Here is a 27,292-nt window from a genome sequence, read left to right on the forward strand (position 1 = left end):
GCGAAATTAATGCCATTTTCATTTACAATGCCAATAGCGTAATCTCACGCAAATGGACGATGGTTACAAACTTTTTTGAAAAGTGCTCTATAGAATCAGGAGGAGTCGGGGAGGGATATTGAATAGAGATAGAGCCAAGAAGGAAACAAGCATTTACAATGCAATGGTTTTGCCTTTGTTAAAGTTAGAGCTATTGGCATTGCTCTTGACATTATTTTTATTTATGTTTTTTTTAACATAAATAAATGGCATTGTCATTTACAATGCCACTAGCTTTATCTCTCGCAAATGACACACACAAACACACACAGAGCCCCCCCACACAGAGCCCCCACACACACAGCCACACAGAGCCCCCCACACACACAGCCACACAGAGCCCCCCACACACACAGCCACACAGAGCCCCCCACACACACAGCCACACAAGGCTTCCTACACACACAGCCACACAAAGCTTCCCACACACACAGCCACACAGAGCCCTTCACACACACCCACACAGCACAAGCAGGCAACAGGAGCACACGGAGGCACAGGCAGGCAACAAGGGCACACGGAGGCACAAGCAGGCAACAGGGGCACACGGAGGCACAAGCAGGCAACAGGGGCACACGGAGGCACAAGCAGGCAACAGGGGCACACGGAGGCACAAGCAGGCAACAGGGGCACACGGAGGCACAAGCAGGCAACAGAGGCACGAAAACGGAGGCACAAGCAGGCAACAGGGGCACACGGAGGCACAAGCAGGCAACAGGGGCACACAGAGGCAGAAGCAGGCGACAGGGGCACACAGAGGCACAAGCAGGCGACAGGGGCACACGGAGGCACAAGCAGGCGACAGGGGCACACGGAGGCACAAGCAGGCGACAGGGGCACACGGAGGCACAAGCAGGCGACAGGGGCACACGGAGGCACAAGCAGGCAACAGAGGCACGAAAACTGAGGCACAAGCAGGCGACAGGGGCACGAAAACTGAGGCACAAGCAGGCGACAGGGGCACGAAAACTGAGGCACAAGCAGGCGACAGGGGCATGAAAACGGAGGCACAAGCAGGCAACAGGGGCACGAAAACTGAGGCACAAGCAGGCAACAGGGGCACACGGAGGCACAAGCAGGCAACAGGGGCACGGACATTCTAGACGTGTGCAAGCCTCCCTGCCCTAGTGTCCCCATATCATGAGACCTTCAACCAGTTCAGGTCCTTTAGCTGGTAGAACAATGCATTTTGGGACATGGAGTTTCTCGTTTAGAGTATGAGCCCACAAACCACAGCATCCAGTGTAACTGGTAGAATAAAAAAAAATTAAAGAAAAGAAAAATCACACAACTTGCTGAGGGTGCCATATTTGTCATAAGGATGCTTGACATCCTAAAGTGGCCGGCCTTTCAAACTGAACAAGAGATTTGCACAGGCAGGTGCACGGGAGAGGTCAGCTTTAGTTTACATGATGAATATGTGGAAGGTTCTCCATCACAGAAGGTGTTTTTCAAAATACATTTGTTTTGTTACTAAGAAGGAATGTGACCAGGCAAGGTTAAATTATGTCCCTAAACCAGTAGAACACCCAAATTCTTTAATGCGGAGCGCCCCACCCAGCGTGGCAGCCACGTGCCCATGGAAACGAGTCAGCAATTCACAAACTGAACCCTGCGCGTGCAGCGAGGACAGCCGTTCCGACGAGGGGGGCGGATGCTGCGGGACCAGTTCTAAGAACAGCAGCAGGGGTAGGAAACCCACCACCTTGTGCAGCCCACGCCTACTTCAGCAGTCTGAGAAATGAGCATTACTTACGGCACGGGAAACACACACACGCGTGGGAAGGGGCCTCGCGCAGCCACAAAGCAGAATGGCAACACAGCAGTGCCCACCTCCCAGTTATATCCATCTTTCATTTCAACAAATCTGTATGGGGGGGGGAAGACGTTGGATGTGGGTCACATTGCTAAATGAAGAGTCTTTTTCTGGTCTTGCTTGCTTCCCTGCATCCCTATCACGCACCCCATAAAATGCGCCCTTGAGTAAGTGACACAGTAACAAGAGCACGCCGAGGTGGATTTGTGGACAATAAACATGTTAGAAACGTTGTTTCAGTGTCTAATACCTTCCGTAACCAGCTACAGTACAAAAGGGGATACAATTGTATACCGGAACTGTTTATTTGTACAGTTTTCTTTAAATTGCAAACTGGACTCTGCACACGCGTAAATAGTGCATATACAAAGCACATACCTGCACACTGCATGTCCTTGGTATGATGTGCAAAAACCCTGGCACTGTCATCTAGCAAACCGGGATTTTTTCCAAGTCGCCAAATACATCATATGCTGTCAAGGTCTTTCGAATTCCGGAGCGTTTCTGTTCACAAGAATATGCAACTTTAACCTCCGTGAGAAGCGGAGACAGTTTTTTTTCTATCACCCGCGACCTTAACACGCTAAAGCGCTGGGGTTTCACAGCCTGCTGCTTGAAAAGGCACGCCGAGTCAAGCAAGGGCTTCCCCGTCTCTCAGCACGTGAGCTGATCCGCCGCTCTGCGTCTGACTCAGGAACTGCCCACAAAATCATTCTGATGAAACAGTTCACCGCAGAACCGAGTCAGGTGCGTTAGACGTACACACGCGGACCGTTTCTGAAGTCCAAGAACACAGGCTCAATTACACGGCCCGCCCGCAGCTGCCAGGCCGAGGGGCGATGCTCGGGAAAGGCTCGCATGTAGTCCTGCCAAACCATACTGCGTAGGAGCGAGGCGACTGGTACAGACAGCACCGCCTCACATCCAATGAAGTGCACAAACCCGGGGCGCATTTGTTTTGTGCACACTCTGGTATTCCACGTGCTGCAGGCATCTTCATTTAATGCATCACGCACTCCGGAGGTGTCCGGGCGCAAGACACAGATCGGAGCGCTTCCCTTTCTCAGCAGGGGAAGACAAATTGTACGATGAATGCAATCGGGACACTTAGAAAGCGCTTTAGATCTCGCAACCGTTGTCGGCTTTAGAGCTGGTGGTGGCGCAACCCCAATTGCACCCCCCCCCCTCCCTCGGTACCGGTTTCCTGAAAGCAAGTACAAGGCTCTCCACTCCTCCTCCGGATGACGTGGCGGAGGCTCGGCCGGCTGGGCCAATCCCAGCGCGGCCCTGGCTGGAGGCACACGGCTGCTTCCTTCGGGACGGATCTCGCTGCGGGCAGCATCTCCGGTCTCCCTCACAACACGGGAGACCGGCAAGGCAGGAAATGGCTTCCCCAAGGAAGGCGGCGGGCCGGACATCTTCTTCCGGTGTTTCTAATGCAGGACCAGATTCGGGGGTGTTCCAGAGGACAGGCTTTCGGCTGACGTCGCCAAAAGCCAAAAATTCTCGGGAACGCCCCCGAATCTGGTCCGGCATTGACGGACAGGCCCGTCTTCCAATGGCTAGCCTCCATTTATGGAGCTAGCCAATAGAAGACGGGGCGGATTCCAAGCCCCATATACTATTCTCATTAGGTTTTTTCTAGCGAATGCTTACTTCGTAAGCATTGGCTAGGCAAAACCTAAAAAAAATTAGGGTGAGAGAGAGTGGTGCATTAGAGAGAGTTAACAGTGTGTTGAAGGGAGAGTGAGTGACGGGATGAGAGAATAAGCAGAAGAAAGAGGCAGTGAGAGAAGGAGAGTGTGGTGAAAGGGAAGAGTGAGTGACGGGATGAGAGTAAGAGCAGAAGAGAGAGATGCAGTGAGAGAAAGAGTGAGGTGAAAGGGAAGAGTGAGTGACGGGATGAGAGTATGAGCAGAAGAGAGAGAGGCAGTGAGAGAAGGAGAGTGTGGTGAAAGGGAAGAGTGAGTGACGGGATGAGAGTATGAGCAGAAGAGAGAGAGGCAGTGAGAGAAGGAGAGTGTGGTGAAAGGGAAGAGTGAGTGACGGGAGGAGAGTATGAGCAGAAGTCCTGCATCCTGGGAGCTGCGTGACTGCAGAGCCAGGACCTGCCGGTGGCACCGCTGACCCCTTGCCACTCCTCGGGTTACCCACAAAGCTCAGCCTGGGATGCGGCCCCACCGGTCGGCACTGCTGCTGCTGGCAGCGATGTTCCTGCATTGCGAGGCAAAGTTCGGAGAGAGGAGCGAGTCCCGAGGGAGGAGACGGTGTAATACTTGACTTGACTGGGCAATGGAAGGGACAAACTCAAGCTGAACAGTCCAAATAAAAGCAAGAAAATGTGAGGTACAAAGCCACTGGCAAGCAATGGGTGAAATGCATTCTCATGGACGCTTTCCGAAGGTCCAAAAGATGTAGGCTTCGAACAAAAAAACACAATAGGTACGCCTGTCAAAGACACTCACCTAGCCAACAGAAAGCGTGTGGGGCCACAACACACAGGGCCTCTTGGTAGTTGTGTGACTACTGTTCGAAACAGAATGAGGACATTCACATCCACCTTTCACTGCTGCTCGCTTCCTTTGAGCCTGTACACTGCTCTGCTGTCTTTTGGGAATGTTTGCGCTATGCAAACACAACACATGTACACACAGTAAAAGTGGCACACAGCAATGTACTCCATTTAGGGTTGAATTTATAAATAAGTGCAGGGGCCTAAAGATTTTTTAAGAGCCCGCCACTGGCACTTACAAATGCCATGTTTGAAAAATACCAAGGCTGTCTAAACTGGATTCCACCTCACACCCTTCTTCCAGCAAGCCACACTGCCTGTCTCTTCATCTCACTTCGCAGTTTCTTTTCCATTCATGCTTTCTCATTTATCACAATTTTCCTATTTTTTCTCTTCCTCCTTTCTTCCTCTCCTTCCGGTCTCTCCTACTCTAGATGAAGTCCGAGGATGAAAAACAAGCCTTGGTCCTTAAAAACGAATGACAGTGTCCACCACCCATTTAAAAAAAAAAAAACCTGCACAAACTCCTTCTTTTGAAATAGTGGGTTCAACTTGCTGCTGCTTAAGCCCTGCCGATAGCCTCACAGTGCACAAGACGGCGCTCCACATAATTATTACATTCATTGTCCAGGACTTTCTATTGTACTCACCCTGCATCAAAGGTCAGCCAACAAGTGGTAACTGGGTGTCCCAACCTCCAGCCTTACTGTCTACTCTGCCAACACATTTGGCCACTATTTACTTTGGCACAAGTGAATCAGGTGAAAGGCAACCCGATTCTCTTATACACTCATTCCTACTATTGAAATGCAGAAACAAATATACAGGATAGCTCTATAGATACATGATCGATCCTTAGTTCTTTTTTTTTGCATATTGAGAGGAACCTTAAAACGAATCTTCTGTTTATAGTATATTTAAGAGCATCTGCCTAACTTTCTTCACGCAACAGCCGGCTTGGCTTGAATACCTTATTTCGAGAACTGAGAAATTGATAATTTGAAGTTAACTCAATTAGATGGGATGTAGTGATATTGTCTTTACGGTTGCTAGGCTTTGTGGCCACCCACAAACTGTGGAAAGGCATGACCAATCGGAACAGAAAACATGACGCATAGTGTATACCCCGGGGGGCCGCACAGTGCATTCCGATAGAGAAGCACTATAGTAGGCCCCTGCTTGTGCGCCAGGGGCACTTAAAGGTCACGCAATGGAAACAAAGTGAAGCGAGGAGAGGTGGCGTAACACATAAAGCTGCCGACCTTGGAGCTGGAGAGCAGAGTTCGATCCTCAGCTTAGGCTGTATTAGTTCTAAATAATTAAAAGAAGATCCCTGGCTGGGCTGTATATTAAATAAACCCATCAGTAAAATTTCTGTCTAGCAGACTTAGACTATAACCAGACCAAAGAGCCTTATCTATCATAGGCACTCCCCCCCCCCCCTCTGCCCCACAAGTTCTCACGTTATCCCTGTGGCCCAAAGAAGAAGAGAGTGGGGCTTTTAATTAATATGTAATGCTTCAACCTAGCAGTGCCACTCGTGAACACAAAAAAGGCACTTTTGAATAAACACCTCAGTAAAATTACTATCTAGTAGGCCCGAGACTAGAACCCTGGTCTGCAGAACTAGAGAGGCCGAGCACTGCCCAGGTGAGCTACGGAACTTCTCCCACATGGTGGAGTTAATAGGGGCGTAAAGAGTATGCTGCCTCCCGTCCGCCGGAGGGCCCCCCCGCTCCCGATGCCACTGCTAGGCAGTACACATTAATGTTTTTTAAAAAAAAGTTGTATGTAGCGCTAACGAGACCCGAAGGGGTTAGAGCGCTTTACATGAGCACATGTTGCGTTAGATACGGACACATTCATGTTGTTAGGCACGGGGAGATTAAGGGCCCCATTAGGATGACGGGCGGACATCGTCCACCCGTCACCCTATCGGAGAACGGGACCGCCCGCCTAAAAGGGCGGGGGTCCCGTGGGGGGGAATTAGGATGTGCCAGCCACTGTAGCGGGCACATCCTGTAGTTTAAGCATTGTGGCGGGCGGTGCACTCTGCACCGCCCGCCACAATGCTAAAAATGCTTTTGCGCATTTGCATATGCAAAGCGGCAGGCACCGCGCGGTGCCTGCCGCCTTGCATATGCAAATGTGGGGGGGTACCATAGGTACCCCCCATGTCCCCCTCCACCTCTGTCATCACCTGGGGGCCCCGCAGGGGACCCCCCGCAGCAATTGCCGCCTGCCTTTCCGTGGCGGCATTGCCGCCGCGGAAAGGCCTCTATATAGCCATTGTAATATGGCTGGCGGTGTCCATTGGACACCGCCACCATATTGATCTATTACCACCGCGGTCGCAAGGCGACCGCGGCGGTAGAGCGGCGGACGGTCTTTCCGTCCGCTGCTGTCCCCTCCGCCCTCCTAATCTGGCGGAGGGGAATCAGGACATGGATGTCGGGCGGATTGCCTCCGCCAGGCAGGCGGTGGCCACCGCCAGCCTGGCGGAGGCAATCCGCCCGACATCATAATGGGCCCCTAAGCGTCCTGCCGAGACTCGAACACGGTTACCCAGCCTCGAGGTCGACCACTGTCAGTGCCTGAGTTTCGCAGGCTGTGCTTAAGGAAGGTGGGTGCCGGCTCAATGCCGGACCAGATTCGGGGGCGTTCGCGAGAACAGGCTTTCGGCTGACGTTGCGTGACGTCGCCAAAAGCCAAAAATTCTCGGGAACGCCCCCGAATCTGGTCCGGGATTGACGGACAGAGCCGTCTCCCAATGGCTAGCCTCATTTATGGAGCTAGCCAATGGGAGACTGGGGACGGACCATGCCCCACATACTATATATCAATAGGTTTTCGCCTAGCGAAACGATGCTTTCGCATCGTTTACGCCAGGCAAAACCTAAAAAGTGTAAACAGATGCAGCGTTGCGCACATGGTGAAGCAGTGAAGTAGCGGGCTTGCGCACAGGAAGGGCTGCTGCAGCGAGATTGGCACCCGATTGACAAACTGAAACACAGCAGAAGGGATGCTGGTAATGGAACGAGAACCAGAGTAAAAGGGAGAGTGGTAGGTGAGCACTGAAGGCAGGTAGCTGCGCGAGGACGCAAGAGTGAGACAAAAAGGGGCCAAGCGGCAGAGTAGTCACAGCACGGCCCACGGGAGTGACTAGCAAGTAAAAAGTGGTGCTCAACGCAAGAACACGCAAGAGCTCACTGCAAGAACACGCCACCGCTGGTTTAAGCACAGGCAACTCTGTGGTGGGGGAGGGAGAGAAGCGGGAGTTGTATGTGCGCACGCTTTTTCAAAAAGGAAATAAAAAAAATAAACACAAAAAAAAAACACATAAGGATTAGGTCGTTTGAGGGGACATGGATGAGTAGGGAAAGCAACAGACCTGCTAGTAGATTCGGGTCAAGGAGAGCACATGCACGTTTGGAGGGGGCGGCAATATGGAAAGAGTGTAAGCAGATGCGTCGCGCGTGCGGCACCAAAAGTTATGTTAGGTTATATTGCATTTGTAGCGCGCACTGTTACTCTAGAGCATGGGTACTCACAAACTTTCTCTCGCGGGCCAAATTTACAGTGTGGTTTGTGTCTGAGGGCCGCACCGGTGGGGTTTTGGGGGGGGGGGGGGGATCAGTGGGGTCGGGGGCGGGGCTAGAGCAAAAAAAACCTGTGACCATGAGGTTGATCAGAATGTCTGACTAATTATCGACAGACAGAATATCGATATACAAAAATATCGCAACACAAATATCGATGGACAAAATATTGGGATACTATCTTTAAAAAGGCAAGTACCAAAATATCGGAAAAAAAATATTGAATGTAAAAAAATATCGTTTTTTGTAAAATATGGTTATATTTTAATTAAATACAAATATTATATTAACAAAATAATAATTATGTATGTAATAAACATGTTTATAAATATAATATGTTATAAAATATTAACAAATAATGTAAAAAAATAGAATTATTAATAAATATATAATACATAGTATATTTTTCATTAATAATAACTCTAAATTAATTATTTTAATAACTTATAAATATATAAAAATATAATAATATACATATAAATGTATATACATACAATAGTAATATAAATTACAATAACATAAAAGTACTAAAAAATACATACATTAAATATATATAAATAATTTTATAAACAATTTAATTTTATAAATAACAATTAATAACAACATAAAAGTAATAATAATAAAATTATAAACATAGATAGCGTAAGAGTACAAATTACTATTCCAACTCCAGAGAGTGCAACAGTAGGGAAAGTGTTAGATAGCGTAGGGGTAAAAATTACTATTCCCACTCCAGAGAGTGCAACAGTAGGGAAAGTGTTGGATAGCGTAGGGGTAAAAATTACTATTCCAACTCCAGAGAGTGCAACAGTAGGGAAAGTGTTGGATAGCGTAGGGGTTAAAAATACTATTCCCACTCCAGAGAGTGCAACAGTAGAGAAAGTGTTGGATAGCGTAGGGGTAAAAATTACTATTCCCACTCCAGAGAGTGCAACAGTAGGGAAAGTGGTGGATAGCGTAGGGGTAAAAATTACTATTCCCACTCCAAAGAGTGCAACAGTAGGGAAAGTGTTGGATAGTGTAGGTGTAAAAATTACTATTCCCACTCCAGAGAGTGCAACAGTATGGAAAGTGTTGGATAGCGTAGGGGTAAAAATTACTATTCCAACTCCAGAGAGTGCAACAGTAGGGAAAGTGTTGGATAGCGTAGGGGTAAAAATTACTATTCCCACTCCAGAGAGTGCAACAGTAGGGAAAGTGTTGGATAGCGTAGGGGTAAAAATTACTATTCCCACTCCGGAGAGTGCAACAGTAGGGAAAGTGTTGGATAGCGTAAGGGTAAAAATTACTATTCCCACTCCAGAGAGTGCAACGGTAGGGAAAGTGTTGGATAGCGTAAGGGTAAAAATTACTATTCCCACTCCAGAGAGTGCAACAGTAGGGAAAGTGTTGGATAGCGTAAGGGTAAAAATTACTATTCCCACTCCAGAGAGTGCAACAGTAGGGAAAGTGTTGGATAGTGTAGGGGTAAAAATTACTATTCCCACTCCAGAGAGTGCAACAGTATGGAAAGTGTTGGATAGCATAGGGGTAAAAATTACTATTCCAACTCCAGAGAGTGCAACAGTAGGGAAAGTGTTGGATAGCGTAGGAGTTAAAATAACATAGTTATAAATAAAAAATAACATTTATTAATCAAAAAATAAACTATTACACAAATAATTACCAATTAATTGAAAATAATTAACAATTAATAAAAAATATTTAATAATTCCTACAAATTAATACTTAATTTAACATAATTAAATTACTTCCCACCCTATTCCCCTATAAACTCACAACCCACTACAGAACATATTTATCAAGTAATCAATATTTATCGATTAATCAATTAATTAAAATTAATGACCAATTGTTTAAAATTATTTAATAACTCCTACTAATTAATACTTAATTTAACATAATTAAATTACTTCCCACCCTATTCCCCTATAAACCCACAACCCGCTACATAACATATTTATCAATTAATCTATTAATTAAAAATTATTACCAATTTAAAATTAATTACCAATTAATTACATTTAATTATTCATTCCTACTAATTAATATTTATTTTAACATAATTAAATTACTTCCCACCCTATTCCCCTATAAACCCACAACCCGCTACTGAACTAAAATTCTAAATTTAATTAAATTACATAAATAAATACTTAAAAACATATTATATACAATATAATATACAAAAAAATTATTAGAAAATCGATATTAGTAACATCGAAATTATTTACATCGATATTACTACACATCGATATATTTAACTTCAATATGACTGATATCGATATTAAATAGTGTTGATATTACTTACCTTCGATATTGTGTTACATCGATATTTAAACTTCGATATAATTGTATATCGATATTTAAATTTCAATATTATGTCTGTGTACCCGTTGATCACAGGTCCCAGCAGCGGACGCCTTCGTCCACTGAGCCACCAGACCTGGCATACACACACATATACATATATATATATATATATATATCTATATATATATATATATATATATATATATATATATATATATATATATCTATATATATATATATATATATATATATATATATATATATATATATATATATATACACACACACATATATATATATATATATATCTCTTTCTCCCTCCCCCCCTCTCTCTCTGTCTCCCTCTGTCTCACTCACTCTGACTCTCTCCATCTTTCCCTCGGTCTCATTCACTCTGACTGTCTCACTCCCTCTCTTCCTCTGTCTCACTCACCCTGACTGTCTCACTCTCTGTCTCTCTCTCTCTGTTTTCTTCTCCCTCCCTCTATTTCCCTCTTCCTCACTCTATTTCCTCCCTCCCTCACGCTCCCTCCCTCTCCCCCGCTCCCTCTCTTGCTCTCCCTCCCTCCCTCGCCCTCCCTTGCTCCCTCGCTCGCTCTCCCTCGCTCACTCCCTCCCTCCCTCTCCCTCGCTCTCCCTCTCATTCACTCCCTCTCACTCTCCCTCCCTCCCTCTCCCTCCCTCCCTCTCACTGCCTTGCTCTCCCTCCCTCCCTTGCACTCCCTCCCTCGATCTCCCTCCCTCACGCTCCCTCCCTCCCTCTCCTGCTCTCCCTCCCTCTCCCTCGCTTGCTCTCCCTCCCACCCTCCCTCACTCTCCCTCCCTCACTCATTCACTCTCTCTCTCCCTCGCTCACCCTCGCTTGCTCTCCCTCCCTCCCTCCTTCTCCCTCCCTCACGCTCCCTCCCTCCCTCTCCCTCGCTCTCCCTCCTCACCCTGCCTGTGTGTGCTCGGGCTGTGACAGCTTCCAGGCGCACACACACAGCCGCCCAAAGCTCTTCACAGGTCTTTAAAAGACCATTCGTATGTTAATGAGGCTTAGTTCACCTCTCAGCACCCCTGTCGCCCCACTCTGATTATGGCCGGAATCACCCAGCCCCCACAGAGCAGCAGAGTCTGAGTCGCGCTCTGGCTGCACACATCTTTAAAAAAAATTTTTTAAAACTCGGGTACAATGTCTGCAAGGTCCGCGGGCCGCCATCGGCCTGCGAGACGTACTATAAGTACCCCTGCTCTAGAGTGTCTTGGCGTGGGGGGAGAGCAGGGGTAGAGGCGAGATTCAGATTAGTGGGTCTTGCTGAACAGATGTGTTTTAAGATGTTTTTTAAAAAGTTGAAACTCAGGAATGAGTTGAAGAACGGGAGGAAGCGCATTCCATGCCTCCGCAGCTTTGACAGAGAGTGACTGGCCACCCAGCCGCACTCTGCGGAAGAGCGGGACAATCATCCGGCGGCGACACGCCGATCGCAAAGGGCAATTTGGCACATAGAAAGCGAAACGCTTCCTAAGGTAAGAGTGATAGCTTTGAACTGCACCCGCTGAGTCACCGGCAGGCAGTGTAGTTCCCGTAAGTATTGGCACGCGCTGGATCTCCTTGAGGTATTAAAGAGGAGCCTAGCTGCGGCGTTCTGAATAATTTGGAGCATGCGCAGCCAGGCAAGCCAAGGAACAGAGCATTAGCATAATCTAGTCTAGACAGGATCAGGGCACGGGTGATCGTCTCCTTGGCTACTCTCGGAGAAAAGGAAAAATTTTACTGAGTGTTTTGAGAGTGCCAAAACAGACCCCGTCAATTTTTTCACGTGGTCGCTGAATCGAAGGTCCTCACTAAACCAAATCCCCAGATTTTTAGATGGCCCGCCCTCGGACTGCGGGCTGGGGTGGTTAGGAGGCCAGAAGCGGTGTCTGAAGTCTGCGGGGAACTGGCCATACAGGAGGAACTCCGATTTATCCTCGTTACATTTGAGGGAAGCCTGGGCCATCCAATGAAATACTTAGGCTAAGCACGTCTGGGCGGCTACCGTATTCAAGTGCGAACCACCCCAAGTAAAGAGCAGCTGCGTGTTGTCAGCATACGGTATTACTTTTGCGCCCAGCTCCTGAGCCAGACTGACTAGCGAAGTTAAGTAAATATTAAATAGGAGGGGGCTTAGGGTGGAGCCCTGCGGAACCCCCGTGGCCAGGTTCCTGACAGTGGAGGCGCAGGAAGCCATGCTGACCTGTTGCGAACGGGAATCCAAAAAGGATTTAACCCATTCCCAGACCAAGCCCGAAATCCCAACTGCAGATAGCCTGTCCAAGAGCCGCTGGTGGGGCACCGTGTCGAAGGCGGCAGAGAGGTCAAGTAAGATCAGGGCCGCCCTGCCGCCCCCGTCGAGACACTCTGATGGCCTCTGACATATCCACCAATGCGGTCTCAGTGCTGTAGGCAGTTCTAAATCCTGACTGAGCTGGGTGAAGCGCCCCTGATATTTCCACAAACGTCTCGAGCTGCCGAAAGACCACCTTCTCACAGACTTTGGCCAGGGCTGGAAGAAGTGAGATGGACCGATAATTAGCCGGCAGCAAAGGGTCCAATGAGGGTTTCTTCAGGAGGGGTAGTAGTTTAGCCTGCTTCCATTGGACAGGTACATAGCCAGACAGAAGGGGTAATTAACCATATCCACCACTGCTGGGCAAACTACCTCTGCTACCCCAGCCAAGACCCGAGCCGGGCAGGGGTCGGCAGGAGAGCCAGACTTAAGAGACCTTAGGATGGCTAGAATGTCTGCCTCAGTAGTGGGCAGAAATGAGGTGAGCTGGGCGGAAATCGCAGAAAGGTTCGAGGGGGACCCCGGAGAAGGGGTCTCCGCAGGTCCGGAAGGTGGGCCAACACTCTCCTGAATCTTAAGAATCTTATCAACAAAAAAAGTGGAAAGCTCCTTGCACCACTCCTGTGATACAGGTAGCGAACTTTGTTCGGCGCAGGGGGATAGGAAGCTCCGGACAATCGCAAAGATTTCCTTACTATTATTCCGGGCCAGCGCGATGCTCCCAGCGAAGTAATCACTTTTCGCCTTTCAAATGGCCATATAGTACTCTCTCTGTGCTAGTCGCAGGGTTGCCTTTGCTGTCGTACAATAATTCTGACCCCAGCTGAGCTCCAACCTCTTGCACCCCAGTTTCAAGTCCCCGAGCTTGGAAGAATACCATGGCTGCGAGGGAAGAGAGCGTCGAATGCTACCCTGATTAGCTTTGGAGCTGGCCCTAACCCCCTGACTAATCCAGTGATAAAAATTGGCAACTGCCCCTCTAAATCTGTAGCGGGAGCTGGGTTAGACTGACGTAAGACCAGTGAGAATGTTGGTAGATTAACCTTCTTGGATGGTGGCGCGGGAGGACAGGCACGGCTTCTGCCAGACCTATCATCCAACCAGGAGAACCTAATCAGGAAGTGGTCAGACCACGTTATAGGCTCTGGATCAGTGACTTGGATGGAGAAATTAGAACAGACCAAGTCAATAAGGTGTCCACCTACATGAGATGGAAGCAACACGTGTTGAGTCTTCTGGGCAAGGCTCAGGGAGTCCAAGAGAGGCCTTGACTCTGGAACGGATGGGGTATCCAAATGGTTATTGAAATCTCCTAATAAGAGAAATTTGGGGTAGAATAGGGCACGTGGGATAATAATGTCATCCAATGCTTTAAGGAAAGCTCCTGGGGGGCCCGGCGGACGATACACCAATGTCCCACCTAGAGTAAAATGTGGAGAATTGGTAAGGGCAAAGTTAAGCGGTTCCCCCTCCGCTCAATCTCGGATGACTTCACTGGTGAACGAACATGCAACCCTGAACACTAACGCTATCCCCCCCCCCTCTCCCGGCCCCCCCCATCGGCCCTGACAATTTTGTAGCCTCTAGGGATGGAGAGTGCCACTACCGGCGCGCAAGACTCACTGAGCCAAGTCTCTATAATAAAAAGAACATCCAATATGTCATCTGCTAGCAGTTCAAAAATGTCCCCCGCATGCTTGACCATTGAACGTGCATTAATAAGTGCTGCCTGAATTCTAGGTTTGCCCGAGATCTGGGTAGAGGGATAGGGCGCCTTGTTCAACAAACAGAAATTGCACGCCAGGCATTTCCTGGAGAGATTGTCCAGGACAGCCCCCTGCCTAACTGCATCACAACTGAAGCCCCTTACTTCAAGCAGAGCATCACAAGAGTAAATTAGCTTCCTCGCGGTCAGGCCGGGCACACATTGCCCAGAGTGGCTGGGGCTGGTCGCTACTGGGGCACGGACGGGCTTGCTTTTGGTGCGCCACCGGCGCGCCCGCTGCGCGCGTCTGCTGCGAGTCCGGACAGCCATGTGCAATAAATAGCCAAGTCCCACCCCCAGCTAGACCGCAGCAAACGGTCCCACCGGGATCGGGATCCTCACCGAAGATGGAGCCCTGCCCTAGACTCAAACGGCACAGCAGCCGCGGTGAGTGATGTTAAAAACTGAGGCTATTCCCAGCTAAGATCAGAGAATATTGCAGAGATTTAAAAATGCTTTAAAAAAAAAAAGGTAAAATGAATGGCAATAGAAAGGGTAACAGAAGACCTCACAGACCCTCAGAAAAGCTCACAGTCTGCCCCCAGCGCTCAAGCGGGACCCGCAGGAGCTGCCACCACCTACGAATGCCGCCAAAAGTAAAAAGCAGATGCAGCGTCGCCCGCGCGGCACCAAAAGTGAAAGCAGAGGCGGACCGAGGTATGCGCTTGTACGCGTAATCGCAAGCTGGTGGCCGCTTAAGTAGCACTTCCAAAAGCCGCTCTTACTAAATGTCTCGCCATAGTATCGCATGCGCTGGCTCAGGCGAGACCTAAAAAGGAAAAAAATGATTTGGTGTAACAGATGCAGGGCTCGGTGGTAAAGGAACGACATACCCAAGTCATCTGGAGATAGGTGCAACAAACACAAAAAGCATTTGTAGGAATACAAGAAGTTTGTTGTAAAGATGTACACAAAGGAGAGAGTGACCAGGTGGTACTGATCTAAAAGATGGGCGTCAAGAGAGGGACCAAACAGCGATTAGAATATGCTGTGCAAACAACACAGTGGTTGAAGGCACTCTTTTAAGGAACGATTTACATCTTTTTGTCTTTTGTTCCATTTAAGAGGGGGCCATGAACATCAACAAAGGGGCTAAGTGACCCTTACAATTAGGTATACTGTTGTGGAAGCAGCTAAACTGTAAGAGGGAGGAAGAGTAAGGAAAGTACTTTTCCACCATAAGACATCTCTTGTTATCAAAGAGTCACCTAATGCATTCGGTGTTGAACTGCTAGGGGTAAATGTGAAAGAAGGAATTATATCATAAGCAGGAGTTAAGAAGGCAAGATAGAAAAAACATATAATGAGTAATTCAAATTTAGAAATCCCTCTACACTCACCAGAAACCATCAGATCACTTTGCCTTGTCTCTGCTTCAGCACTTTGTTCTGCTCCCATTTTTCCGAAGTACGTTCAGACTTGAGATGTGTTTCTGTCTCTTTCTTCTTTAACACATTCCTGTGACCGAATAAAACATTAAACATGAGATCCACATAAACATTAGAATTTAAATGAAAGGGTTTCATCCTTCATGATGATTAACTCATAAAATGTTTAAATCACCAAGCAGTTATTTGCCTGTGGGAGTCTAAAAGGCATGAGAAAAGGAAAAAGGCTCAGACAATCATTTCACACTTAGCACCTGCAACAGTGAGGATACTAAAACGGGAGTCATACTCCATTGAAATATTAGCTAGGTTTAGAAAGGCATTGTTTAAAAGTGTGTACAAGCCAAGTCAAGCCAATAAACTTTATTCGATCTATTGAGATAGGCCATAAAAGTACAGGATAGTTTTAAAAAGATTTCAGTACAAAACGTGTGATTAAACATATCCAAAGACCTGGTCAAAATTGATAAAAGGACATTAAAAATATTTTTGTTTTTACAAAAAAAATCAAAGAACCTCAGATAACAACCTATATATTTCAGTCTACCCGAATTTCCCTGTGAATCGCCAGTCCTCATTTAAAAGTTCAATATGTACAGCAATAAATAGACACAGATAAGTTTAGTTAAAAACCACCTAATATACTTTGAACAGTTCAGTTCCTAGACATCGCCCCGTTAAGTTATTGGAATAAAAAAGCAGGATATACCATGGACCGAGGCAATATTTAATTTTTTCCCCCTTTTTAGGTCTCACCTAGCATTGCAGCGCATACGCTGCTCGCTTGCAAGGTCTAGTGTTGTTGGTTTTCGGTTGGGTTTCTTTGGAAGTGGGGTGGAAGCTCCACCCATGCTTTGTATTGGTGCACGTCATAAACGCTCGCTTTTTACTGGAAGTGAGACTTGTTTGTTCCCTCCCTGTCACTCTTTTGCCTCGCCCACCCGGGCAGGAGATTTTGCAGGGCGTGACCAATGTTCCCTCTAATTTTATTCCTCTGTGCGCTGCAGTGGAGGGTCTCTGTGCGCTGCAACCATGGCTATGTGCGCCAGGAACCGAACCTCGCGTTTCTGCAGCACCAAATGCCACTCGTTTTTGGTGCCCTCCTGCCCTCTGTGCCACTCGTTTTTGGTGCCCTCCTGCCGTCTGTCCCACTCGTTTTTGGTGCTCTTCTGCCCTCTAACCCATCGTTTTTGGGGCCCTTCTGACCTCTGCCCCACACGTTTTTGGTGCCCTTCTGCCCTCTGTCCCACCCGTTGTTGTGCCTTTATGCCCTCTGTCCCACTCGTTGTTGTGCCTTTATGCCCTCTTGCCCTCTGTCCCATTGTTTTTGGGGCCCTTCTGCCCTCTGCCCCACTCGTTTTTGGTGCCTTTCTGCACTCTGTCCCACTCGTTTTTGGTGCCCTCCTGCCCTCTGTCCCACTCGTTTTTGGTGCCCTCCTGCCCTCTCTCCCACTCGTTTTTTGTGCCTTTCTGCCCTCTGCCCCACTCGTTTTTGGTGCCTTTCTGTGCTCTGCCCCACTCGTTTTTGGCGCCCCCCTGCCCTCTGTCCCACTCGTTTTTGGCGCCCCCCTGCCCTCTGTCCCACTCGTTTTTGGTGCCCTTCTGCCCTCTGTCCCACCCGTTGTTGTGCCTTTATGCCCTCTGTCCCACTCGTTGTTGTGCCTTTATGCCCTCTTGCCCTCTGTCCCATTGTTTTTGGGGCCCTTCTGCCCTCTGCCCCACTCGTTTTTGGTGCCTTTCTGCACTCTGTCCCACTCGTTTTTGGTGCCCTCCTGCCATCTGTTCCACTTGTTTTTGGTGCCCTTCTGCCCTCTGCCCCACTCTTTTTTGGTGACCTTCTGCCCTCTGCCCCACTCGTTTTTGGTGCCCCCCTGCCTTCTGTCCCACTCGATTTTGGTGCCCTCCTGCCCTCTGTCCCACTCGTTTTTTGTGCTTTTTGTGCCCTCCAGCCCTCTGTCCCACTCGTTTTTGGAGCCCTCCTGCCCTCTGCCCCACTCGTTTTTGGTGCCCTTCTGCCCTCTGTCCCATCGTTTTTGGTGCCCTTCTGCCCTCTGTCCCATCGTTTTTGGTGCCCTTCTGCCCTCTGCCCCACTCGTTTTTGGTGCCCTTCTGCCCTCTGGCCATCTTGCCGTCGGTTCCGCTCGTTTCCCCAGCCGCTGTAGCCTCTCGTATAACTATTGCTGATAATCACGGGCTCCGATTAACAGCAATACTTAAACAAAATGCCACAGTCTGCCTCGCGCTTTACTAACATTTGTGTAGACACTTTCCAAACAAAGCGTGTGCTTTACGCTGTGTTTGGAAAGTGCCTACGCTTTTGTTATTAAAGCACAGGGCAGACTGTGGCCTTTCGTTTAAGTATTGCTGTTAATCGGAGCCCGTGAAGGGGCTCTGATTATCAGCAATACTTAAACGAAAGGCCACAGTCTGCCACACCCCCACACAGCAGTAAGCGCCACAATCGCCACCAGCCCCCCCCGCCTACTTACCTGAACTCCTCACGCCCGCTCCGCCGCCACAGAAAAGTGCCTCATGATCGCGCCGCTCGCATTTGAAAAGCGGCGGACGGCGCGACTCTCTAGGGACGTCCTGTGTGCGCACTCCACGCTAGGTGTGTAGTGTAGTTCCTATATTCCCAATAGGCTCTGCGCATTGGAATAACATAAACAGCAGTGTAGACGTAGGACTGAGGTCATCTAGGTCTCTACTGTCTATGTTAGACTTAATTAGTTTTGCCAGCTAGCTCAGAGGTCACTAGAAACTTTCTCGAAATTCAGGAAAGGGTTAACCGTCCTGATTTAGACAAGAAGGGATTAGTTTCTGACAACCGCATAAACATGACAACTTTGCTCCCCCAGAATAAAGAGTGTATCTCCAGAGTCGTGTGAAAACAATAGACAACTATTTCACTCAGTCAGTCGTGCATGCTTAGTTCCACCAGATTGCAGAGAAATAGAGAGACGGCGTTTTCAATAAAAGGTGTTATTTTATTGAGCAGTCTTCTTTCTCATGCAAGAGAAATGAATTGCCACAATTGCAATACTTATCATGAAGTAAAGTGCGTACAGTAAAAGTAGTATTATGAAATAATACTGTAAAAGAATTGAAATGGTTTCTTAGCCATATGATACTTTAAAATGAATAAAATATATACATACATAAAAACCTTGACTAACGAACTCAACTGGTGCTTCTAAGATACGCCTACCCCAGTGTACCTGACCTAAGCTTAATACATGGGAAGGAGTAAGTAAGTTGGAGTTTTAAGTTAAGTTAAGTTTTGCCAAGTATCGGAAACAAGAATTCTCTCTAAGGTTTCAATCAGCTCCGTACCTTGGTTATAGAATGAAGGAGGTCTTGTATCTCGCTTCTCAGGACTCGTTCTCCCAGCAACCCGCGAGGGTGACTTGGGAACACCGGAGCTGGATTTTCTCGGCTGGAGAAAAAGACAGCGTCTCTCTCAGTGCGTCAAGGGGAGGGGCGGTTTCTGTCGGCTCTCATAACAGCTGGGCTCTCGGGCAAGTAGAACGTCGCTCTGCTCCCAACTACTGTGTGTTTGCTTAAGGCAACGTTGGTATATTTATACCTGAAAGGTGCCGGGTTTGACGTAAGGTTGGACATAAGACGTCACTAAGAACTGACAGTTCTTTCTGGACTCTAGGAGTTCTTGTGCAAATCAAAACAAGAGCAGGCGCTTTTCCCGGGCTGCTGAAGGCTTGGTTTGTTTATAGAATTTGTTGTGCTTTCTGGGAGTCTATGGTAGTAGCCTTGCCGTGTTTTGGACTGCATGGGCTATCACTAAATATGGATATGATTCTTATGCCTTTATAAGGATATTATTAATTATAACCACATAAGGGCATGAATCGGGAATATCGAATTAGGGTCCTAGATAGCAATTCAACACCCACTCCTTGTATTAATGTCAATCATTACTAAATAATAAGCAATATAAACATATAACGATGCATGTGTGTTTTCCAACTCACCCCAAAATACATAATCACATTTGAAATGGTGTATGGTTTATACACGAAATTGAGTATTGGTACTATACGCTTTTCAAGCAGGGTTATCATTCAGTTAAATGCATATATATATCAGCTGAATGAATTGCGAAAATTACACATGAAATGGCTCTGTTTACAGAAAAGAAGGTCGATACCACTTCTTCACATATTTATACGATATTGTACATGTGCTAGAGGCGGAGGTAAATATTGTCTCTATCATCTCTAAAAATAGAAGCTCTGTTCTCTAAGAATAGTTCTACTTTAAGCAGAGTACCATGTGCCAGAAAAATGGTTAATATTTTTGAAGTGAAAGAAAAATAATTTTGCTTTCAGGGGAAGGGAGAAAAAAAAATAGTCCCAAATGTTTTTAGTAGCATTGTTTAACAAAACTGAAGGCCGAATTCAGAGTTCAGGGAACGCTGTGTGATCATTGTTTTTAAAGGTTGTTCTCGTTTTTAGGAGAGAACATCATATCAGACAGACTCGCAAAAAATTGGTCTACAACATCAGGTGAAAGTTCGACAATGATGTAACTGTGCAGTTTGGAGCGCGATTGCTATCATCGATGTTTGGATCAGCAATGCTCACAGAAGGTTGTACCTGTTTGGTGCTGCTTTCCTCTCACTTCACCGCTACCTACTCGTAATGGTGAAGTCTCAACGATTGCAGTCATCAGAATAGTTAGCTGCTGGGGACAACACGTTGCATGAGTCGTTTTAGGACAAAGCAAAGCGTCGATATCCATTGGTACTGCTGATGATAGAGTAAGACAAATGTCCAACACCATTCTTCTCCGCATAGCAGACATCGAAGCACAGGTAAGATGCAATCTTGCAAGATAGGTCTGAATGAAAGAAACCAGGTTGTACTCAGATCTCTTAGCCGGGCCAATCCAAGGACCTTAGTGATACGGTCTCGGTATCGTATTGCTAGGCTCGTTTCTTCCATCGTTGCTGGAGTCTTGTCTGTGGATTGGCTTGCCATATCGGAGCAGAAGGAACAAAAATAAAATTCCTGCCACGAGTCCCAAGATTAAGGGTAGGCCGCCAAAGACAGAATGGACAAAATTCGGGAAGATGCCCAGAACTGTTTCAAAGGGTGCTAACAGTCCCGAAAAAACGGTCTTAAATACATGTGCGATGCCACTGGTATCAGACATGTTTAAGATTTGACTTAACATTTCTACGAAATGCACGAGGCAATTTGTCGATAAAAGGGTATGTATCTCTGATGCCGTCCTTGCAACTTGCAGATCATACGTTTCTTTGGATGAGGTCAGAGGCACAGTAGTCTGTAAAAGAATAGACTTCATTCTGCTTAAAGTATCAATTCGAATAGAAGAGATGTTCACATAAGGCCATATTGCAGCCTCTATGTCTGGATTGCTGTTTGGATACAATACTTGCATACAGCAAACGACCCTGGAAGTAACAGTAACGAGATAACATTCTCCTGGCACCATTCCACAACAGCTGTGGTCATTTATTAAAACGTAACTTTGGTTGGAAAGTTGTCTGAAGAATGGCTCTATCTGTTTTGCAGGAGTGCCTTGCAGGTGACATGAAAGGTTATTTGAAGACCCTTCGCAAGCTCCATGCAAGTTAATACCTTGACACAGAAGTGTACCGCCTAGTGATTTTTTACAATTATTGCCACTAAGGAATACCACCTTTTTCCCTTCACTATATCATGTGTGTGTGTGTAAGGTAAATCCCAGGTTGATTTGATATACCCTTTAACGAACCTTTCATACTGGCCTGCTGGTATATATTCTTGGCAATATTTAAACTGGAAAGTTGTTATCGGAATTGTAATTGTTCCGTGTATTATCCATTCAATGACAGGTCACTCTGACATTGTCAATGGTAATCTCTCAAGTTTTTCAATGCTCAGAATCGTATAATCTGCTCCTTTTTGTGCCAAACTGATTTGTTTATCAGTAAGGTTAAAGATAGAAAATAATGACGTTACTTTGATTAGATGCCATGGCACGTAGCCTGAACTTAGGTTTTGCAACGTCCAGCCAAGCTGTACTATAGAACGTAATTGGGACTGACCATGTTGTAACATTAGTAAGTCTTGCTCTATTATATCAAAGGCAGAGGACACAATACTGTCCAGTGAATATATTCTGGAAGACAGAGTCGTTACCCCTTTGTCCACAACAGAAAGTGATTTTTCCAAATTTATACGATCAATTTCTCGTATTTTTTCTGCTGTCTCAATTTGTATTACTTTCCAAGCTTCGTTGTATGCAGCGTATATACCGGCCGCTATGAAACGTTTTGGACGCTGTTTGCGAGGTCCCATTATGAAATCTCGCAAGTCAGCACCTTCTTTAAGTAAAGTCAAGTGTTGCTTAATTTCAGCCAGTGTGGATTTCTGTAGCCACTCAAGGCATCATTTCCCTACACTGTATGTTGTAACTATCCCTGGATGTTGTCTCTGGGAATATCTTGGGTCTGGCCTGGTCATTTTTAACCCCTGTTTTTTGTTCAGGAATCTATCTTGACAGTTGTTTGTGTCTGTGGGCCAGATCAACCATTTTTTCCAATCAGGATTTGTTCGGTTTTGGTGAAAAATATAGGATACGTCTATTTCCACATCTGTAGTGCTATTGCTATCAGGTATGGGCTTCGGAATAGACGGTTTGTTTAAATCTTTTATCTTAGCTAGGCCAAGACAAGTAGTTTGTTGAATGTTATCATTCAGGAACATAATTTGTTCTGGGATCATGCAGGCTCTGAATAATGATTCTAGACCTTGTACCTGCCAATCTTTTGTTCCCCAGATGATTTTTGTTTCAATGATATTTTTCCAGAACTCAAAACCAAATGTAGACATTTTGTCATAAAATGTTTCAGAATAAATCAATTTAGCATTTGTCAACATTGGTTTAATTCCTGTTTTGTTTAACAGTTGAAAATAAAACGTTTCTGGATCACTATTATTAAACCCTGAGAAGTATGAACATTTCTCATAGAATGTCTTCGAGCTCCCTTTTGGCGGGCTTGGACAATGTTCCCATTGATTGTAATTAAAAACATTTCTAGGTTGTGCAGATTTATGCAAATAGTGATGACCATAGTGATTGTAACAGTATAATTCCTCATAATTTGATGAACCTTGTAAATAATCATGTTCTGTGAATTTAGCTGACATTACTAAATCTGACATTATATTATTTATATTTTCAAAGTCCCAATCATCAGAAAAAGAACTTGGTATCACAAAGTCACTTAGGGAAACCTTAAACTGGTGTGGATACTACAAGAGCTCAATCGGGCCGTACATATCATAGTCAGTTCTGTCCCATGCTATACCACCAGGTATTGAATTGGCTGTGATGTTCACTGATGATAGTTCTCTTTTCTCGATGTGAGAGGATCTGTGAGACTTTAGGACCAAGTTGATGTTCTGACTTGCTGTGTCCATTGTACTATATTTTCCATCAATGAATCTACCCAAGCACAAAACCATGATGAGCCAAAGCAGGAGAAAAAGTACATCTAACACAGTCCAAAATTCAATCCATGGTGAAATTAATATGTTTCTTTTAGTTGGTGAAAAAGCTCGATTATTTTTTCTTTGAATGTTTTTGTTGCTGGCTTGTCTCCATGTTCGCTTGGATCATCGGAAAAGTCATCGAAGTTGATAAAATAACCAGGTGCTGTTCTGTCAATTGGTGGGATTGCTTCCGGATTTCCATTGATCTTTGCATTTTCTTTTGTTACATTTGTACATTCTGATGCTACATCGTTGTAGATTGGTGTATCATTATGAATTGTTGCAATTTGGGTTTCAAGAGGCACAAGTTCCATGGCTTTGTTGCATAGTCCCTTGTTATTTACTGCAGGTTTATCAAATGTGATTAGTCTCTCAGTTTGAACCTCTTGGATTGTAGCAAAGTTTGGTCTTCTGCTATTTCTTGGTAGTCCACTGGGCCTGCTATTTATTATCGGCCACATGTTTGTGGTTTCACCAGATTGATGGAAACAATTCGGTTTTCCTTTTTACCAGCAAGTGGCGGTAGTACTACTGATCTTGTTCCGCTGACAGCTAAGACAGGTACTGCTTTTCTGTAAGAAGGTCCAAATTCCTTCTTGACCGCGATCTTTTTTCTGACCAGATCCCCAATCTTCGGAATCCAGACAAGTCTTGCTGGGACAGGTGGTTCTTCAGTGGTTGTTGGCTTAAACTTTATGTTACTTAGACTCTTTCTTGTTTCATTCAAGTCCTGTAAAACAGCCAAACGATCTTTGATATCAAACGTTTTTTCTTCTACCACTGAAATTTGACGATCCAGATCCTGGATTATCATTCTAGTACCAAACAATAGTTCGTACGGACTGATACCTCCTAGAGAATTTCTTGGCATGTTATTAAGACTACGTTGGACACTTATTAAATGTGTGACCCACCCATCACCCGAACCTAATACCCTCGCCGTTATAGATTGCTTTAGGTCACGGTTTTTTCTTTCCACTACCGCATTTCCCTCAGGATGGAAGGGAGAAGAGTACCGCAATGCGATGCCCATGCTGGTCATGGCCTCTTTGCAAGCTCGAGAGCTAAACGCAGGACCCTGATCAGAATGTAGCATACCAATTGCGTATGTGCCGATAAAGACTCGCAAATCTTTTATAACAGTTCTGGCATCAGCTGAGCGCTGGTGGTCTACATTTTTAAGTTAATTTTGTCCTAATAATTATGGGGACGCATTTCTCCGGTTGGATTTCTGCGTTATAGATCACCTGATGCTTTCTAATAAAGGTGTCCTGGCAATAGTCTGGTCCGGTTCACAATTGCGATCTCTTTTGTAGTCTGGACAATCCATTGCAAATTTGTAAATTTGCAAGCTCATCCCCGGCCACCAGTATTCTGATTGTAATTCTATTAAAGATTTCAAGATCTATTGGTGCCTCGGACCCAGTCCCATGTGTGCGTCTTCAATCAAGAAAACTCTCCGGTTAAATTTGGAATTACTCTATCCCCCACTCCAGGGATTTGAGCAAAAGGAACAGAGTTTGCATCAATTATGAATGTATTACTGAGTGGATAGTTGAGAGGTAATGCTGCATAATCGCCTTTTAGTGAGGCTTTTACTGCCAGCATGGTTTCTCCATCTATGTGTTTTTCTGAACGCTTTTTTGTGGCTACGGAAGCCGGTTGAACCGCTTCCGCTGTGGCTGTGTTAGCCAATGAATTCCCTGCAACGTGAACGCCATCACGTTGATGACTCAGTGTATGTATCACGTGAGTCTTTTGTAGTTCTTTCTGTAAAATAGCTACTTGTTCCCAAAGCGTTTTATGCTTTATTGTGGCACCTGTGTCATCTTTGTAACCGTTTTTGCTCCATGTCTGCATGTCACTGTTGTATGACTTGACGCAGTAATGCGAATCGCACACTATTAGTGTGGGGAATTCGCGATCAGCATTTTCAAGCGCCATCTTTAAAGATCTTCTTTCAGCTCATTCAGCTGAACAGTTTGAGTGATTCAGTTTTGGTAATCATAGGTCTGAATTTACCAGAGCGCCAGCAACCTTTGACAATCGCGCACGCTGCATTGTAGGATTTTTTATCTACATCGTAGTGTTGTGGGTATCTGTCCATATAGATTACGCAGGTATATTGTTCGAGAGGCAGAATTTCGATTGGCAGAGGATATTCTTGTTCAAATTCTAGATCATCTAGTTTTTTCAGTTTCGGGTCAAAATAGTATTTCACGTCTTCTGTAGCAAGAGAATTTTCCCATTGTATCCATTTTGGATCTAATGCCACTGTATACAGATCGCGTGGACTTGTTAATGCCTCAAGGGCTGATTCTGCTGTATAAACGGTTATTCTCTTGCCTTGGGCTAGGGCTCTTTCTTTTGCTACAGCAGTTTGAACCGCACTCAGATTTTTTTCTGTAGAACTGAATTTCATTTCAGCTTGAGTGTACAAATGTGATTTGTAAGCTATAGGTACCGTTTCTCCCTCATTAGAGGTCAGGTATGTGAATCCGCATCTTCCTGGGATGACTCGGATTACAAGGTTGCGTATGTTGTCGCAAGTTTGTAATTTTGTTTTAGCTAACATGTCTGTTTGTAGTGATCTTAAAATTTTTGTGTGTTTTTGAGTCCAATTTATTGGTTTGAATCAGGTTTTATTAATTCATAGAGAGGTTTAACCCTCTCTGGATAATTTAGAATGTATGTTCTTCCGAAATTCAGGAAACCTAGTATTGATTGTAATTTTTTCTGCGTTTTTGGTGCTTGGAGTACTGCACACTTCTCTAGGAAGTTGTCTGCCAGGCTTTTGCCTTCACTTGATAATTCATATCCTAAAAATAGGACTGTTAGATGGGCAATTCTAGACTTTTTAAAGTTGAATTTGTAACCCTCTGATGCGAACCCAAGTATTATGGTGTTCACTCTTTTTAAATGAGTCTCCAGGTCATCGTCTGTAAGATAGATGTCATTGGCATATGATAATGCCTCATCATCATATATTTGTAGTAACTCTGTTACCCTTGCTGAGAATAATCCTGGGCTATTCTTGAATCCCTGTGGGAGTCGGCAAAATTGTTTTTGCAACCCCATTATTGAGAAAGCGGTCAAATACCTGCTTTCAGGTGCAATGTTTTGACAGAAGAATCCATTAGAGATATCTAATGTCGTTTTATATTTTTTGCGCACAATGTTGTTCATTAGTGCTGCACTGTGTGAGTTTTGTACTGCAAAAGTTTTGCAGCAGGAGTTTAAATGTCTGTAGTCCAAAACTAGGCGATATGAATTGTCTGGCTTGGAGACAGGAAACAAAGGATTGTTCATTTGTGAGGTGCATGTTTCAATCACCCCTTGATATTCAAGTTGATCTAAGATCTCCCTGACTTGCTTTTTAGCTTCTTGTTTAACTGGGTACTGCCTTTGTGCAGTGGGTTGATTTTTTAACTAGATTTTGTGGGAGGAGAATCCTCATCCCATCCTACATGATTTTTGTATAATGCGGGAGCTTGGGGCAATGCCCATTTTCTTGCCAATGTGAATTTTTTATGAATCGGAATATGATTTGAGAAGGCAGGAATAATCATTTCTTCGCCATGAGGGCACTCCCTGACAAACTCTGGTGGCCAATCTTTTTCAGCTAACAGGATGTCATAGCCTTTTGAAAGTTTCTCCCAAAAGAGACCTTTTATTTTCCTAGTTATATCTCCCTCTATGCGTAATGTTATTTCATATAGTTTATGGGGCACACTGACTCGTGTGTCTGCAGTTTCCACTTGAACGTATTCATTCGTGTCCACTGTCTCTGGAAGATTCATCAGGATCTTGCGAGCTATTGTCACTTCTGCTGCGCTGTCTAGCATTGTCTGTGCCCACTCTCCGTTTTTCAGTCGTGTCCTCAGGATCTTGGGCATGTTTAAATTTAATACTTGCTACCTTCTTTCTGGGAAATTGTGATTTATTACTTTGATGAGCAGGTTCTTTGTCTTTGGACTTGACGTGCTCTTCCTTGTTTTCTGACCGTCCTCTTCTTTCCGATTTCTGTG

At 45.6% G+C, this 27,292-nt stretch overlaps 1 protein-coding gene across 1 annotated transcript in view; it reads right to left on the reverse strand.

Moving 5' to 3' along the window:
• The window catches only part of BORCS5 (BLOC-1 related complex subunit 5), a 297,446-nt gene that overhangs the window by 234,315 nt on the left and 35,839 nt on the right, over positions 1–27,292 (reverse strand). The window contains exon 2 of the mRNA XM_086952926.1: positions 15,697–15,814. Coding sequence (XP_086809052.1) covers positions 15,697–15,754 — 58 coding nt within the window. The 5' untranslated portion in view covers positions 15,755–15,814. The remainder of the gene's footprint in view (positions 1–15,696; positions 15,815–27,292) is intronic.

The sequence above is a fragment of the Lissotriton vulgaris genome, chromosome 1_2 (genome assembly GCF_964263255.1).
Source record: "Lissotriton vulgaris chromosome 1_2, aLisVul1.2, whole genome shotgun sequence".
NCBI lineage: Eukaryota > Metazoa > Chordata > Amphibia > Caudata > Salamandridae > Lissotriton > Lissotriton vulgaris.